Source organism: Lissotriton vulgaris, chromosome 8 (genome assembly GCF_964263255.1).
Source record: "Lissotriton vulgaris chromosome 8, aLisVul1.2, whole genome shotgun sequence".
Classification (NCBI taxonomy): domain Eukaryota; kingdom Metazoa; phylum Chordata; class Amphibia; order Caudata; family Salamandridae; genus Lissotriton; species Lissotriton vulgaris.
Window position 1 is genome coordinate 205,951,827 of NC_141696.1, and position 14,927 is coordinate 205,966,753.

At 43.5% G+C, this 14,927-nt stretch overlaps 1 protein-coding gene across 1 annotated transcript in view; it reads left to right on the forward strand.

Annotated features, from left to right (window-relative positions):
• LOC147696877 (N-acetylated-alpha-linked acidic dipeptidase 2-like) overlaps positions 1-14,927 on the forward strand; it is a 699,908-nt gene that overhangs the window by 603,853 nt on the left and 81,128 nt on the right. Inside the window, exon 14 of the mRNA XM_086933985.1 lies at positions 3,175-3,238. Within this exon, the coding sequence (XP_086790111.1) occupies positions 3,175-3,238 (64 nt within the window). The remainder of the gene's footprint in view (positions 1-3,174; positions 3,239-14,927) is intronic.

A 14,927-nucleotide genomic window follows, 5' to 3' on the forward strand; every position in this document is an offset into this window, starting at 1 on the left:
GCCCAAACGCTGCAACGCTGACCCTGAGCCGCCCAAGATGGAGAACTCGCCCGTCTCAGGAGGAGACGATCAGCGGGAGGCGCTCTGGGTGGCTTGCAGGAGGGAGAAGGTAGAGGCTGCTAAGAAGTGCTGCCGGCCTTGCGCGGAAGTCCAGAGCGCAGCTGAGGGGCACAGCGAGCGATAACCAAGGTCAGTGAGGGCTTTTAAAAAGTTAACGTTGCTCCCAGCGAAGCCTCGGGAGTTCTGTGTGCTGACTTCAGGCTTGGTGCCAAAGCCAGGGGGAATCCCCGTGCACGGGTGGGAAGTTCTGAAAGGGAGTCACACGAGTGAGTGCCTTGCTGCTGTTTCTGCCAGTTGAGTTTGTCCTGTTTGCTTCTGCCCCCTCAGACAAAATTCAGAGCACCCGCCGCTACAAAGCTTGCTATTCATTCTGAAATTACCGAGGTTACTTACGGTCAGTGCAACAAGTGTGCTGTGAAACTTCCCCCTGAAAAACGGTGCAGCTAAATATGTGATATAAGTTAATATGTCAAGCTCTTGCATTCTACGGACAAGTTGCACATTAATCCTCTCCTGAGTGCCTGAGATCGACTCATTATTATTAGATTCTAATTCATTGATCTTATGCCTGCCGCGTTTTTCGTGAATATCATTCAATCTTCTAAATGAAGTGCTTGGGCACAACTTTTCATTTTTTTTACTGCTTTCTATCGCCATCTACTGGGTAGAGACAGTACTTGCCTTTCAATAGGTAGAGTGAATGCACCAGGGAAGTAGTCGATTTTATTTCCTTTGTAAACCATCGCACGCAGGAAGCTGAATTCCCATTTCTACTAAAATAGGAAGACAGGGCTTAATTACAGATAAACAACCTGATATATCCAGACTTAGTTAAGATTGTGGGTTTAGGGTGTGTTATGAAGTTGCACCTGCATCCGGGTTTGTGTAATACAAATACCAGTGTTATCGTGAACTCTAATTGTATTTTATGAAAGAAATTTATATACTCTAGAATAACTGTCTTTATTATTTTAGCTTGCCTCTTGGAATTTATTTTGTAAGTATGATGTAAATAACATAAGAATTAATATTTTTTCTGTGCGTTGAAAATGTTTCATTTCCGTGGGAAAATCATTTCACTCATCTTTTGCATGCATTTTGTTTTTGTGTATTGTTTCTTTGTATCTCTGAATCTCATCCCACCCTACTATAGTAGGAAGTAGTTCACCAGGCACAAAATCCAGATATGTTTGTGCCTGAAATATATATACCATCTGTCACTTGAGGACGAATCCAAACATCTCATCCACATATGTCATGTCAAATAAACACTTGCTTTAAGCAATACAGCCTTCTGCCAAAGACAACGGTTCTTAAAACACCACAACACCGAGTGATATGTCTGTGCCATTAGCAATGACCTATAACAAAGGTGAGGGCTTTTATTATATAGCTTTATGTCCTGTGGCTGAGGGCTGCACAAGTCGTTAAAGTTCTCTGTTGTAGCGGTCTAGTTGTGCATGGGGCCGCCAGCCCACCCCAGAACACACATCACACTATGTATCACTCTCTGGCCAGGCGTGGCCAGAGAGCATAAATAAACTGGCCAAAGTCGCTCGTGACTTCCGGCCGACACCTTCAGCTGAGTGTGAAGTGTCCCCTAATTAAGCGCTGCGTGCCTAGCTGCTGTATTAAGCAATTCACCGCGACTCCCTGCTGTGCAGAGGGGAGCCGCCACATCTGTTATCATCATAGGCTGGATAGAGCTTCTGCCATTACCTCTCACCAACTTTTTCGAAAGGAAGCCTTTTGGTCCCCACTCACCAACTATTTATCCTCACCTGTAGAGCGTAACAAAGAGACATTACTTTTGTTTTTCATCTGCCATGAGTATTGTGATTTATTCTCTTATGTTGTTCATATTAAGATATTCTATTATCACTTTGTTATCTGAACTTTTATAGTGCCCGTTATCGGATTTTCTTATTAAGTATATTTGGTGTGGATATGGATTTCTTTCTGTCTTTTCTTCTCTCTTTTTCTTTTCTCTCTTTATTTATAAATACGTAAAATGCTAATTTACTAAGCTACCTAATTCTGTATTACTGTTCCTAGTTTTTCTTTTTGCTTTTTGACAATAGTAATTATATCAGGTTCTCATTTTACTATGGACATACATATTGTATACTATCTTTTGTAATTTTCCTTTCATCGTTGTTGTAATGTTGTACCTTTGTTCTGATTTACTTCAATAAAGCTCTTTAAACTTAAAAAAAGGTCTTGAATCAGAGTGTGATATTCAGACGTAAATGTAAATGTAAATGTAAATGTATAGGCATTTATATAGCGCACTACTTACCCGTAGGGTCCCAAGGCGCTTCGACCGCTGCGAAACCCTTCCTGGCTTCCCTGAGAGATGGTCCCTTAATGGGTATCTCCAGGGTGAGACCAGGCATCCCCGGCGGTCTGGTGGGGCCGTTGGTGAAGATGAGGCAAGCTAATGCCCAGAGTTGCCGAGTGTGATCGCTGATCAGAGTGGGCACCGAGGCGAGAGAATTATCGAGTCCGCTGACCCTATTCCAGAAACATGCCGCGCCGGGAATCGAACCCTGGTCCCGGGCCGTCCTAACAGATGTTATGTCTGAACATAGAATGCAGAGTTGATGTTACGTGGGTGTTTACGTCTCCTCCTTCTACATACAGAGTTATAGACCTGAGCCACAGGTGAGGGCCTATAACGATTGATCAAATAACAACTGTTACAGACTGAGGCAGAACAACTGGAAGACTACTCTAACATTCCACTCCCTATCAGTGGACTCTTCTAAATTAAAAGGGGGAAACAGAAAGACAAACATTGAAATGTTGGAGCAGAAGGCCTATGCCAGACATTATTGTCCCAGAGCCACTCAATTGTCTTCAATGGAGCTCCCAACATTCTTATGTTATAATGTAGCCTTTAGGCGAGGGCCTTTAACAAGGGGGTGGACCTTTAATGGCCAGTAGAGCCCGCTACAGAGTGCTCTAATCCAATTTACTAGTCCGTTGCACTTCACTGTTTTCAACAGAGCTCCCAACATTCCAATGTTAATTAATGTTTACCTTTCATGGCAAAAACATCAAATCGCAACAGTTATTTCGTGCTAACCATGTTAAACTTGTTTTTATTAACAGGAAAAAGCCAAAGTCCTCCAGGATCGAGGGGTTGCTTACATCAACACTGACTCTGCTATAGAAGGTACTAACAATTATGTTCAGAACAACATAGATATTTAATTCTTAAAGTGTGCTGTGAAGTGATGATGTTCTCCTAAGATGAAAACTAAACTTGCCCTCTATTTAACATTAACAAATTGGGCTTTTTCTTCAGAACATGGTTTTTGCGTCCTTGTTTTATCAGATCAAGCAATCAATGGATTTGTTAGCATCGGTTGTTCTGAATTTTCTGTGCTATTTTAACTGTTGTTTCTACTACGAATAAGATTTCGCTTTTCACATGGGATAATATACCCTTAATTATTGCATTAAAATATCACAAATCACTGAGGAGTGCCAAGGTCATACAGAAGATTAGGGCTGTAGGCCGAATTCTGTAGGAATGTCACCGAATCCTGTGCTAACTTGTAAAATCCTTTTTTATTAGGTCGGGTGTTAGCCAAGATTCCTTTGATTTTACTCAAATTACATTGTATACACTATTCTTACTTATAGGGTGTTTTAGCCAGTCCTCTTCGCCTATCCGTCTGTTATTGTGTCATTCACACTTTCCTTCTGCCCACCACAGCACAGTTGGTCTGCTCACATCAACCATTGACTGACTTCACTGTGAGTGACAACATTATGTCAATTGGATTGATAAGTAGCACAAATAGGCTTCGTCGGTGTGAAGGGACTACTTTGCCAATGTGAGCTTATAGAGAACAATTTTTTTTTTCATTTTGCTACTTTTTTTTTTATATAGAATGATGGCCACTACACCAAAACAACTTGAAAAAAAACACGCATTAACGAAGCCAGAAGGCTAGCAGACAGCACTGGACCTTACCAATTCTTGTTACATATAATACGGGGTCTATCAATACCAAATTAATTTGTTCCAGAATAAAGATTCAGACACTGATATTACCAACTACGTCTCCCTAAAGAAATAGACCTATGATGGACCAGGCGCGCTGCACTCTTAATTCAGATTCTGTTTTACTTGGCTGGACATTATATTCTGCAATCCTCTTGGATCATTACATACCATAATTGTTTTTGATTTAATTTTCCAGGCACAAATTTTAACAACTGGTCCCTAGGTTTCTAATAAATTGGACAAGGGAAAACAATATGCGATAGTGTCATATGTGCTTCATGCACAGCACACATACAAGGTCTTCCAAATACACAATAGCAGTCCCTAAAGCATTGATTCAAACGTAGAGAAGAAACCAGGAACAATATTAGTATCAAAAAGTCAGCAAAATCTTCTCCAAAATATATATATAGGTAAACACACCGTTCATGATATAATAGTACCATACATCAGACCAGTGTTGTTAATATTTTATTGATTTTTTTAATTATAAACATTTCTTTTTTTGGGGACTGTTTTTTTTTTTTAGAAAAAACATATATAGTAGTGATATTAGACAATGATACATACATATACAGTCTGTGAGCTCCACATATATAAAAAGTCAGAAATGAACAAAATCATTGCACTAGAAGCCGAGACAAAAATAAATTTACTACAAGACAAATTTAAACAAGACGATCACATACATTAACATTAAAACACAATAAATATATCAAAACATAAAATATGAATGAGTAGTGAAATCTTAATTTTTTAAAGTGAAAGCAGTAACAGTGCAGTATTGAGAAATTGTCTAAAATCCAATGTTGTGTAGACACAAATGCGCTGATGCGTGTTCCGGAAGTTACTGAGAGATGAAAGCAGATGGTGCAACCTTCTTCAGGGGGCTGTCCATATATATATATATATATATATATATATATATATATATATATATATATATATATATATATATATATATATATTTTGCTCCTTCGCACCGAAAAGGTGCACTCCCGAACGGGTGCCGTTTCCGCGATGGTGCGGCCGCGTCACTTATTCCTCTCACTCTCGGTCCCTCAAACAGAGATAGGCACTCACGGGGCTTATGTTCACCCGTTTTTATTCATTTTCTTCAGCATAAAATATGTTTTGCTGAAGAAAATGAATAAAAACGGATGAGCATAAGCCCCGTGAGTGTCTATCTCTGCTTGAGGGACTGAGAGTGAGCGGAATATATATATATATATATATATATATATATATATATATATATATATATATATATATATATATATATATATATATATATCCAACGTAAAAGTCATCCCAACTCAGAAGAGCCCACAGGCAGGAAGGTATAAATCACGTTTTTAATGGCAGGTTTACATCACAGAAAGTGATAAGGCAAAGTCCTGTTGAAATGAAGCCTGACGCGTTTCATGCTCTCACCGAGCATTTCTTCAGAGGCTGTGTAAACGCTGTGTGGAGCCAAGGTTTTTTAAACACTAGCACCTGCCCCGATGGGCGTTGACTCCCCCAGAGCCTGCTGGTGCTTTGAGTCCTGTATCAAGCGCAAGTGCGCTGCTCCCAGCGCTGTATTCCTTTTAAAACAATAACACCCCAGTGGGTTAGGAAATTGTCTCATATTTAACTGTGAAGTCCATAGCCACCTGCTAAACAGCCTTTCTGCCAGATCTCGCTGTGTGCATGCAACTGCAGCTTGAACCAATTAATCCATGGCAGGGCTCCTCTCCGACCGGGACCGGCCGGTAAACATCCAACGTAAAAGTCATCCCAACTCAGAAGAGCCCACAGGCAGGAAGGTATAAATCACGTTTTTAATGGCAGGTTTACATCACAGAAAGTGATAAGGCAAAGTCCTGTTGAAATGAAGCCTGACGCGTTTCATGCTCTCACCGAGCATTTCTTCAGAGGCTGTGTAAACGCTGTGTGGAGCCAAGGTTTTTTAAACACTAGCACCTGCCCCGATGGGCGTTGACTCCCCCAGAGCCTGCTGGTGCTTTGAGTCCTGTATCAAGCGCAAGTGCGCTGCTCCCAGCGCTGTATTCCTTTTAAAACAATAACACCCCAGTGGGTTAGGAAATTGTCTCATATTTAACTGTGACGTCCATAGCCACCTGCTAAACAGCCTTTCTGCCAGATCTCGCTGTGTGCATGCAACTGGAAAGGAATACAGCGCTGGGAGCAGCGCACTTGCGCTTGATACAGGACTCAAAGCACCAGCAGGCTCTGGGGGAGTCAACGCCCATCGGGGCAGGTGCTAGTGTTTAAAAAACTTTGGCTCCACACAGCGTTTACACAGCCTCTGAAGAAATGCTCGGTGAGAGCATGAAACGCGTCAGGCTTCATTTCAACAGGACTTTGCCTTATTACTTTCTGTGATGTAAACCTGCCATTAAAAACGTGATTTATACCTTCCTGCCTGTGGGCTCTTCTGAGTTGGGATGACTTTTACGTTGGATGTTTACCGGCCGGTCCCGGTCGGAGAGGAGCCCTGCCATGGATTAATTGGTTCAAGGTGCAGTTGCATGCACACAGCGAGATCTGGCAGAAAGGCTGTTTAGCAGGTGGCTATGGACTTCACAGTTAAATATGAGACAATTTCCTAACCCACTGGGGTGTTATTGTTTTAAAAGGAATACAGCGCTGGGAGCAGCGCACTTGCGCTTGATACAGGACTCAAAGCACCAGCAGGCTCTGGGGGAGTCAACGCCCATCGGGGCAGGTGCTAGTGTTTAAAAAACCTTGGCTCCACACAGCGTTTACACAGCCTCTGAAGAAATGCTCGGTGAGAGCATGAAACGCGTCAGGCTTCATTTCAACAGGACTTTGCCTTATTACTTTCTGTGATGTAAACCTGCCATTAAAAACGTGATTTATACCTTCCTGCCTGTGGGCTCTTCTGAGTTGGGATGACTTTTACGTTGGATATATATATATATATATATATATATATAAAATTCTGTGGCAATTGACATAAAGTCTGCACTGTCTAAAGCTCCAAAGTAGGAAATCCACGATATCCAGATGTATGGACTAGGAAGGATCCAAGTACAGAACCAGACATTTTGATACAGATAATGGGCCCACAAGTTAGCAGAGCGTTCATCAAAAATCTAGCTACAAGGGGCTAGATGCATAGTCCTGAAAGATAGTGATAGAAAGGATCTGCCCTGACAGAATGGCGGGACCTCAGGAACTGGACGTCCGAACATCGGAGGATATCTGCAGAGTCAAGGCTTTAACTTCTTATGAAGAGCAACTGCCAACACAAGTTTAATGGGAATTTCTGCACACAAATTTTCAGATTAAAAAATGTATTCTTTGAGAGACATCCTAAGAGGTATTTATTTTTTCAGCTTGCAATGCGTTTAACTAGCATAGTACTACATGATGCTTTTCTTCTAGAGTTTGCATTACATATAGCCATTATTTCTGCTCTTCAAATTCAAATACATTTTTAGGTCGAGCATTCGAGACCTCTTGTATATACTTTAGTGGTGAAACTCCACCCATTGTGTTTATATTTGTGTTTTAGCTTGCCGTGGGTTAAATCTGGCATTGCTATTTGTATGTAGCTCATTCATTGGCTAGTGGTCCGAAACGTCATTTCTCTTTTGCTTCCGTTTTTCAGGAAGCTGCACCGACCAACTACAGTATAGTTCCGCTGCTCCACGTTATCTACTCATTTAGGGACTACTTTCTTGTTTATTTTCCACCGCCCTTCACCGCTAGCTGCTGAGTTGTTTCCTGTTCCGCCCCCCTCCCGCTGTCTGTGTCCTCTTTCCTGCCCCCATCCCGCCCGCTGTCCGTGTCTTTGTTCCCGCCCCCTCCCGCTGTCCGTGTCCTCGTTCCCGCCCCCTCCCTCCCGCTGTCCGTGTCCTCGTTCCCGCCCCCTCCCAATGTCCCAATGTCTGTGTCCTCGTTCCCGCCCCCTCCTGCCCGCTGTCCGTGTCTTGTTCCCGCCCCCCTCCCGCTGTCCGTGTTCTCGTTCCCGCCCCCCTCCCACAAGGACTTGAGTTTCCATGCCTCTGGCACACTCTAGCACTTTCCTGGGGTAGACCACCCTTGGCTGTGCATTTTTCCACCCACAGCACAGAACTCTCGAGGCACAGCCAACTGAAACTTTCCAAAATGGCTAGCAAAAAATGTCAGAGCTGTTATCGACGGAGCTGTACAAAAGTGGTAATCCTTTGTAGCCCACTCTGTAACTTTTTTGAAACACTAATATTGCAGAAAGCACTGAGTAGATTTGCAACAAACGACCAAAAGCATGCTTTTTCAGTAAAGGTCTACTTTCACTCAAGGTTTAATGTAAATATGTTTCATAGTTCCAGCTGTAGGCAGTTTTGTGTATGAAGATTGCTTACAGGAGGCATGCGGTGCTCATCAGCTCACACTCTGGCCAGCCCCTTCTGTTCCCCCTGATGCACAGATTCTGGATACCGTTCTTACAAGTACATAGGCAGCAACACTAAATCGCATCAGGCTTGAATTGCACATGTGAGTGAAGAGTGAAGTAAATAGATTTCTTATCTGTGGAAAACAATGAACGCTTGTGAGGACGATCAACCCCTCTTCAGGAACACTTTCCACGTCGTTTACATCAACAAATCAACGTCCTCCATCCTATAAATCCCTCTCCCCATCAGTTCCAGACTGTTCCGTAATACCTGCCCGATAATGTGCCTCGACGTACACAGTAGGCTATCAGGCACTATATACAAGTTAAGTAGCATAACACAATAAACTGCAGACAGAGTAAAGCGGGCTCTAAACATATCAGCGATGGTTCTTCACGGGTTAGCCGAAACTTTCACTGCATACAAGCTTTATTCTTGTTTTTTTTTTATTAGGACACCATAGAGCTTCAAAGTGAGCGCTCTCAGCTTACGGATTGGTGTTGAGCCCTCCCTCACCCTCCGAGCACGAATGCAACGTTTCCCTTATCCCACTCTTTCCCCGGTCAAAGAGTGAGCAACCATGCATGTCCTTATCTGGAAGAGGTGGAACAGTTAGGCCCTTTTCTATTGCATTACTAACCGGCTTGCAACAGGCACTCATTAAGTCGCACAGGAAACTTTGTAATCAAACTTTTTTAGATTATTATTTATTTTATTGCTAAAGTACACTGAGCAAAGTTTTATTTGTTATCTAGCACTCTATATTAGTGCATTTGCAGACCTTTGTCTCTCCTCTTCTGCGATCTTTCCAGTCATTCTTGGCCCCTCCCTTTTCCCTCCCCCTATTTAATTTTTTCCTTTCTCTTCATTGCTTGCCCGACCACCAACCCCTCCTGTCTTAGTGCCTTGCTTTGGTTTTAGGACTGCCGATTCTGCTGTGAAACCACTCTGTTTTGCCCTGACTGTGTTGATGCTGCATGAGTTGTTTCTAACCCTGAATCAACAATAATTTCTGGGGTTGTATGCAAGGGTATTAGCATAGCCAATTGGTCTCGCCTTTGGGTCCTTATAAGTATTTAGTTATGCAGCACAATATCCTTTCCGCAACAACATCAACTGTTGCATGGCTAAGCACTTATAAGGTCCCAAAAGCGAGACCTATTGGCTATGCCAATGCTTGTTATGCTAATTTTCTGGTGTGTTCCAAAGTCGTTTTAATTTTTTTGACAAAAAGTAAAACCTAATGCATCTCAGGCATTGGATAGACTGTGATCTTGCTTGTTTTACATGTTGGTCCCTCCCTTAACCGATTAACAGAAAGGTAATAACTCTAATCTATTTATTACTCACAGCTATAGAATCTATTCACACACATAATTTTTTTTAACTTGTTTATTTATTTATCAAAAAAACATATTTATATATTTTGTAGTATTTTTTGTTTACAAACATCTTTAAAAAAAATCGTAAAAATCCAGTTTATCGACATCACAGTTATACCATATAGAGAGATCATAGTGTTGTTCGGAACATATGAAGACCCAACATTTTTTACACTTTTTACAAATTGTGAATTAAATTTACAGTGACCCCCACACAAAAACTCATCCCACTTTCATTCAACCCTATCATCCTACTCATACATACCAACTCCCATACCACACAAATAGATACACATAAAAAAGGCATCTGAGAAGAAAATCATATTTTTATGTACACCAGTGATATTGTAATTGATTTCACTTTTTAACCAAACAGCTAAAGTCCACCGGATTGGGACTTGGCAATTTCTTCTTCTTGGATTGATCTTGGAGGAAAGTCTCAGATGCTTGTCATGGCCTACGTATGTTTCGGTGAAACTCAAATGTCTATCACCTTCATCAGGATCCAGAAAAACACATTTTTCTCTCTTCTATCATAGAGGTCATGGGATCTGTACAGTTGTAGAGGTTTGTTGTTTACTCTATTGAGCGAAGTGTGCAGTGGATTTCAGAGAGTTTTTAAAGTTCCTTAAGATTAAAACTTTCCCCTTCGGTGAGATGAGGGCGCAGCGGAAAAGGGCCTTCAATTGCTACTGTCTATCCAAAAGGTGGGTTTCCCTAGTGATCAAAGAAACACGTGCTCAATGCCCTGTGAGTCACATGGGTAGTCTTCAATTTAGAAGAAGTGGTTACAATTTCTGAATTTTTCAGTCTCCCTTATGTTGTCCTTCGTATATCCATCCGAACGACTCGTTTGCCAATTAGAATGGATATACGAAGGACAACATATGGGAGACACTATATCGGGGCAACTGAAACACGCACCTGTAAAATCCGAAGGGTATATATTTTTTTATTACATATGTTAAGGCGACAACCAGTGTTTCCTTGCATTTTTCGGGGGAAGAAGGTTTTCTGTTTGAAAATCTGTTTTATTAGGTATTTATAGAAGAGCATAGGTACATTTCACAGAGTAAAACATACAGTGAGATCACTCAGCCTGAACGAGTGGGGGCTGCAGTGTAAAGACCGAGAACTACTTTGATATAGTAAAACAAGACAACGAGGAAAGATGAGGGAGGGTGGGAAGGGAGACAGGGGTCCCAGGGAGTTGCAACTTAAAGCCTGTCCAAATACAATAAGGGGGGTCCTGAAGAGAAGATAAGGGATTGGGGCAGTAGTGGCAGGTGGAAGGGGAGTAGGTAGGAAGTTGCACACTTGTTATAGAGTAAGCTGCTTCACTGTGTTCAGCCCCACGTGGAAACAGTGTTGTATCAAAGAGAAGAAGGGCGCAGAGGCGGGGGTGAAGCAAGAATGTTTTAGTTTGGAAAGATGTTCTAGAAAAGGTTGCCAAGAATGTGTGAATTCGGTTTTGAAGTGTATGATATGACAAGTTAAAAGCTCCATCGCCATGATGTGCCAGAGGCGAGGGAACCATAATGGGATGGGTAGGGTTGAAGGCTTTTTCCAATGAAGGGCAAGGGTTTGTTTCCCCATACCAGAGGCATGTTTGGTATGGGGAACCCCACTTTGTCTTTGATGTGGCTCAAGACCTCATTCAAAAAGAGACTCAAAAGTGGGCAAGACCACCAAATATGGATGAAGGAGCCAGCACAAGGTTGAGGAGGTGGGGAACATTTTCTGTTACCATACTGGTGTATAATACTAGCAAGTCATTACTTTATAGGCAGTTTCACGCTGAGAGACGCTTCCGTAGGTCCTAGGAATGTCACGCCAAAGTTGTTCCCATTGTTCCGTGGAAATAGTACTTGAAGTGTCTGAATGCCAGTGTGTTTGATAGGGGTGTGTGGGCATGAGAGTGGACTGTTGTAGGACCTGGTATGTGTGTGAGATCAGTCCCCCTGAACCATCAAAAGACCACACCAGTGCCTCAAATGAAGTGTGCGGGCGCATTGCCCCTTGTATATTAGTCGGTGTGAGTAACCAATGTCAGAGCTGGTAATATTGCAGTCTTGTCGTGTCAGAGAGGTGGAAGTCTTTTTTGCATTGATCAGAGGTCTTAAAGGTTTGCACCTCGAAGAGATCACAGATTGTGCAACACTCCCCCTTTTCCCAGGCTAGGAAGGAGTGGCGTTGTAGAACCATAAGAAAGTCAGGGTTTTGGGTCAATGGGGTGTTGGGAGAAGGGACGGAAGTGAGGCCTTTGGGAACCGTGATGTTGTCCCATATGTGTAGAATTGTTCTCATGGGGTGGCTATGTAGGCACTGGTGGTCGTGACCGCTTACGAAGCCAGTCTTTGTCCCAGAGAGGTCTGCACACCCCGCCCGATCCATATGAAACCAGTGTTTTGTCGCTTTCGTTACCCACCCTCTCCGAGGTATAGAGATGGTGTGACTCCCAATAGTAAACGAGGAGGTTGGGACAGGCAAGTCCTCCACAATCTCTGGGCAGCATGAGTACCTTATTGGAGAACTTTGGTTGGCCCTTTCCCCAAATGAGAGAGTTCATATCTCTCTGGAGGCTTATAATTGCTAATAGGTGCACATTTTCAGCAATATTGACAGCTTTACTGTGTTGAGACGTCGAGATACGGCATAGGTAGCCATTTCCAGCACCTCACGTCTTCCAGGACAGAGCGCTGGCACTCAGGCCAATTTGCTTGGGACCATGAGGCCAGTGTGGAGGTCACATTTAGGCCTAGGTACCAGATTGGGTGGTTCATCCATTGGAACTGGGTGATTTCAATTCAAGTACTTACTATGGTGAAAATGATTGGTCAGCGCCTGTGATTTAGCAGTGTTAATCTTGAGGCCCGATATCTGTTTGTACGCATGGAGAAGCAAACCCAATGCAGTTAGATTCCCTAGGGGTGGTCAGAGTAAGTAGAAGGTCCTCTGCAAATAGCACAACCTTATGTTCATCACTGCCAAACGGGATACCTTTGATATTGGGTGACCTCCAGATAGGCTGCAGATAACTATCACATGAGGACTCCACTGTCAGACCGAAGAGTAGAGGGGAAAGCGGACAGCCTTATCGGGTACCTCTGCAGATGTCTACGGGGGAGAACGAAGCCCATTAACCCAGATCTGCTCAGTGGGGGCGACTTAGGGTGCCATTTTCCAGGTGACCATGATTGGCCCCAGCCTGATCATTTGCAAGACCGCTCAGAGGAAAGTTCAGTCCACCCTATCAAAAGCTTTCTCAGTGTCTTGGGAGAGTAGACAAGCCGGAATGTCCCACCGCTGGAATTCTCTACCGAGTGCGCTATGTGCCGGATGTTATCCGCCCACTTGCTCTGACATATAAACACAACTTGGTCCGGGTCTATCAGTCCGGGTAGGTATGGCTCCAGTCGGTTTGCCAAGATCTTGGTATAGATCTTGGCATCTGTGTTTAGGAGGGAGATGGAGCAGTAAGATGCGCAAAGTGACAAATCCTTCCCTGGTTTCGGGATAAGAACTATTTCGGCAGTGGTCATCGTGAGTGTAAGGCTAGTGTCGTAGGAGATGGAGTTAAAAAAATTAAGGAGTTGATTCTGTATTTGGAGTAGAAACAAACAGTAGAAGGAGACCGTAAGCCCATCTGGGCACGGGGAATTGCCTACTGGTTGGTCCTTCAATGCCCGGTGTAGTTCGGCCAGTGTGATCGGGCCTCCTAGCTTTGTGTATGGGTAGGGTCGATAGGCGAACATGGGCAAGAGGCGAAGAAGGGGCCAACGTCTCCCTGGGGTATATCACCTTGTCTATATAAGGTAGAGTAGAAGGGGTGGAGTGCTCTTCGTCTGTCAGTTTTGGAGATGGTCCACGTCTCTTCTCCATTCATAATGTTGGAGATATGGGCACATTTGATTCTGGTGCAGAGCTGACTGGCCAGCAGCATGCCCTCCTTGTCCTCTCCTTAATAATACTTTTGTTTCAGCATAAGGTTTGAGTGTCCAGCCTTGTTCACCAGTAGCGCCCTCAGCTGGCAGCGGAGCAAGGCAAGCTACGTCTTAGGTCATTGCGAGGGTGTAGTGTGGTGCAATCGTTCGTAGGCCTTAATGTCCTTGGTCAGTCTGGTTTCTACCAGCCGAGCTTCGGCTGCAGGGGATTACAATTGAGGTGACGGTGCAACGGATGGTTGCCTTAAAAGCGTCCCACAAGGTATGCCCAGCAGTATCAAGTAGGGCATTCGCCTCAAAGTAGGTTTGAATCTCTCGCCGGTTCTCTTTGACATTGACCAGGTTGCTTAGGATGTGGGAGGGAGCTGTCAGCAGGTTGGGGGACGGTTTGCCACGTTGGCACCTTTCAGGGTCATCTCGAGGTTTATGTTGTCTGAGATAGAGATATCAGATATACACGTCGACTTACATCTTGAGGTTTATGTGGTCTGAGATAGAGATATCAGATATACACGCCGACTTACAGGAGTGGATGAGTGAGTGTGATGAAAAAAATAGTCGATGCATGAGTACGAGCGGTGGATGTGGGAGAAAAAGATATAGTCTAGTGTGTCTGCCAATTTACATTGCAAAGTGTCCACCAATCCCAAGGCTGTGATAGCTCTTTTAAATGCCGCAGACATCGCCCCAGTGGCCTGCAAGGTAGCCGCGCTGCGATCTAGCACAGGGTCCCTTTCCAAGTTAAAGTCCCCCCTGATGAGCAGATGTTCATACTCTTGTGTAACTAGTACCTTGGGATTTGAGTTTAAGGTAGTTTTCTTCCCTATCTCTTGTCACCTGAGCCCCTTGTAGGCAGGAGCCTGCTTTGCAAAAAATTGCAACACCTGTCGTCTTAGATGGAGAGAACGCCCAGTATTGAGTCGTGTATTTGGGTTGGGCCATGCGATGTGTATCTGAGCTCAGGAGGTGCATTTCTTGTAGGAATATAATATCTAGGTGTTGTAATAAAAGATATCTTCAGACCTGGCATCGCTTATCAGGGGTGTTAAGGCCTTTCACTTTAAGTGAGAGGAATCCAATGTGTGTCCTATTTGTTTATGTAGAGAGCAACGAT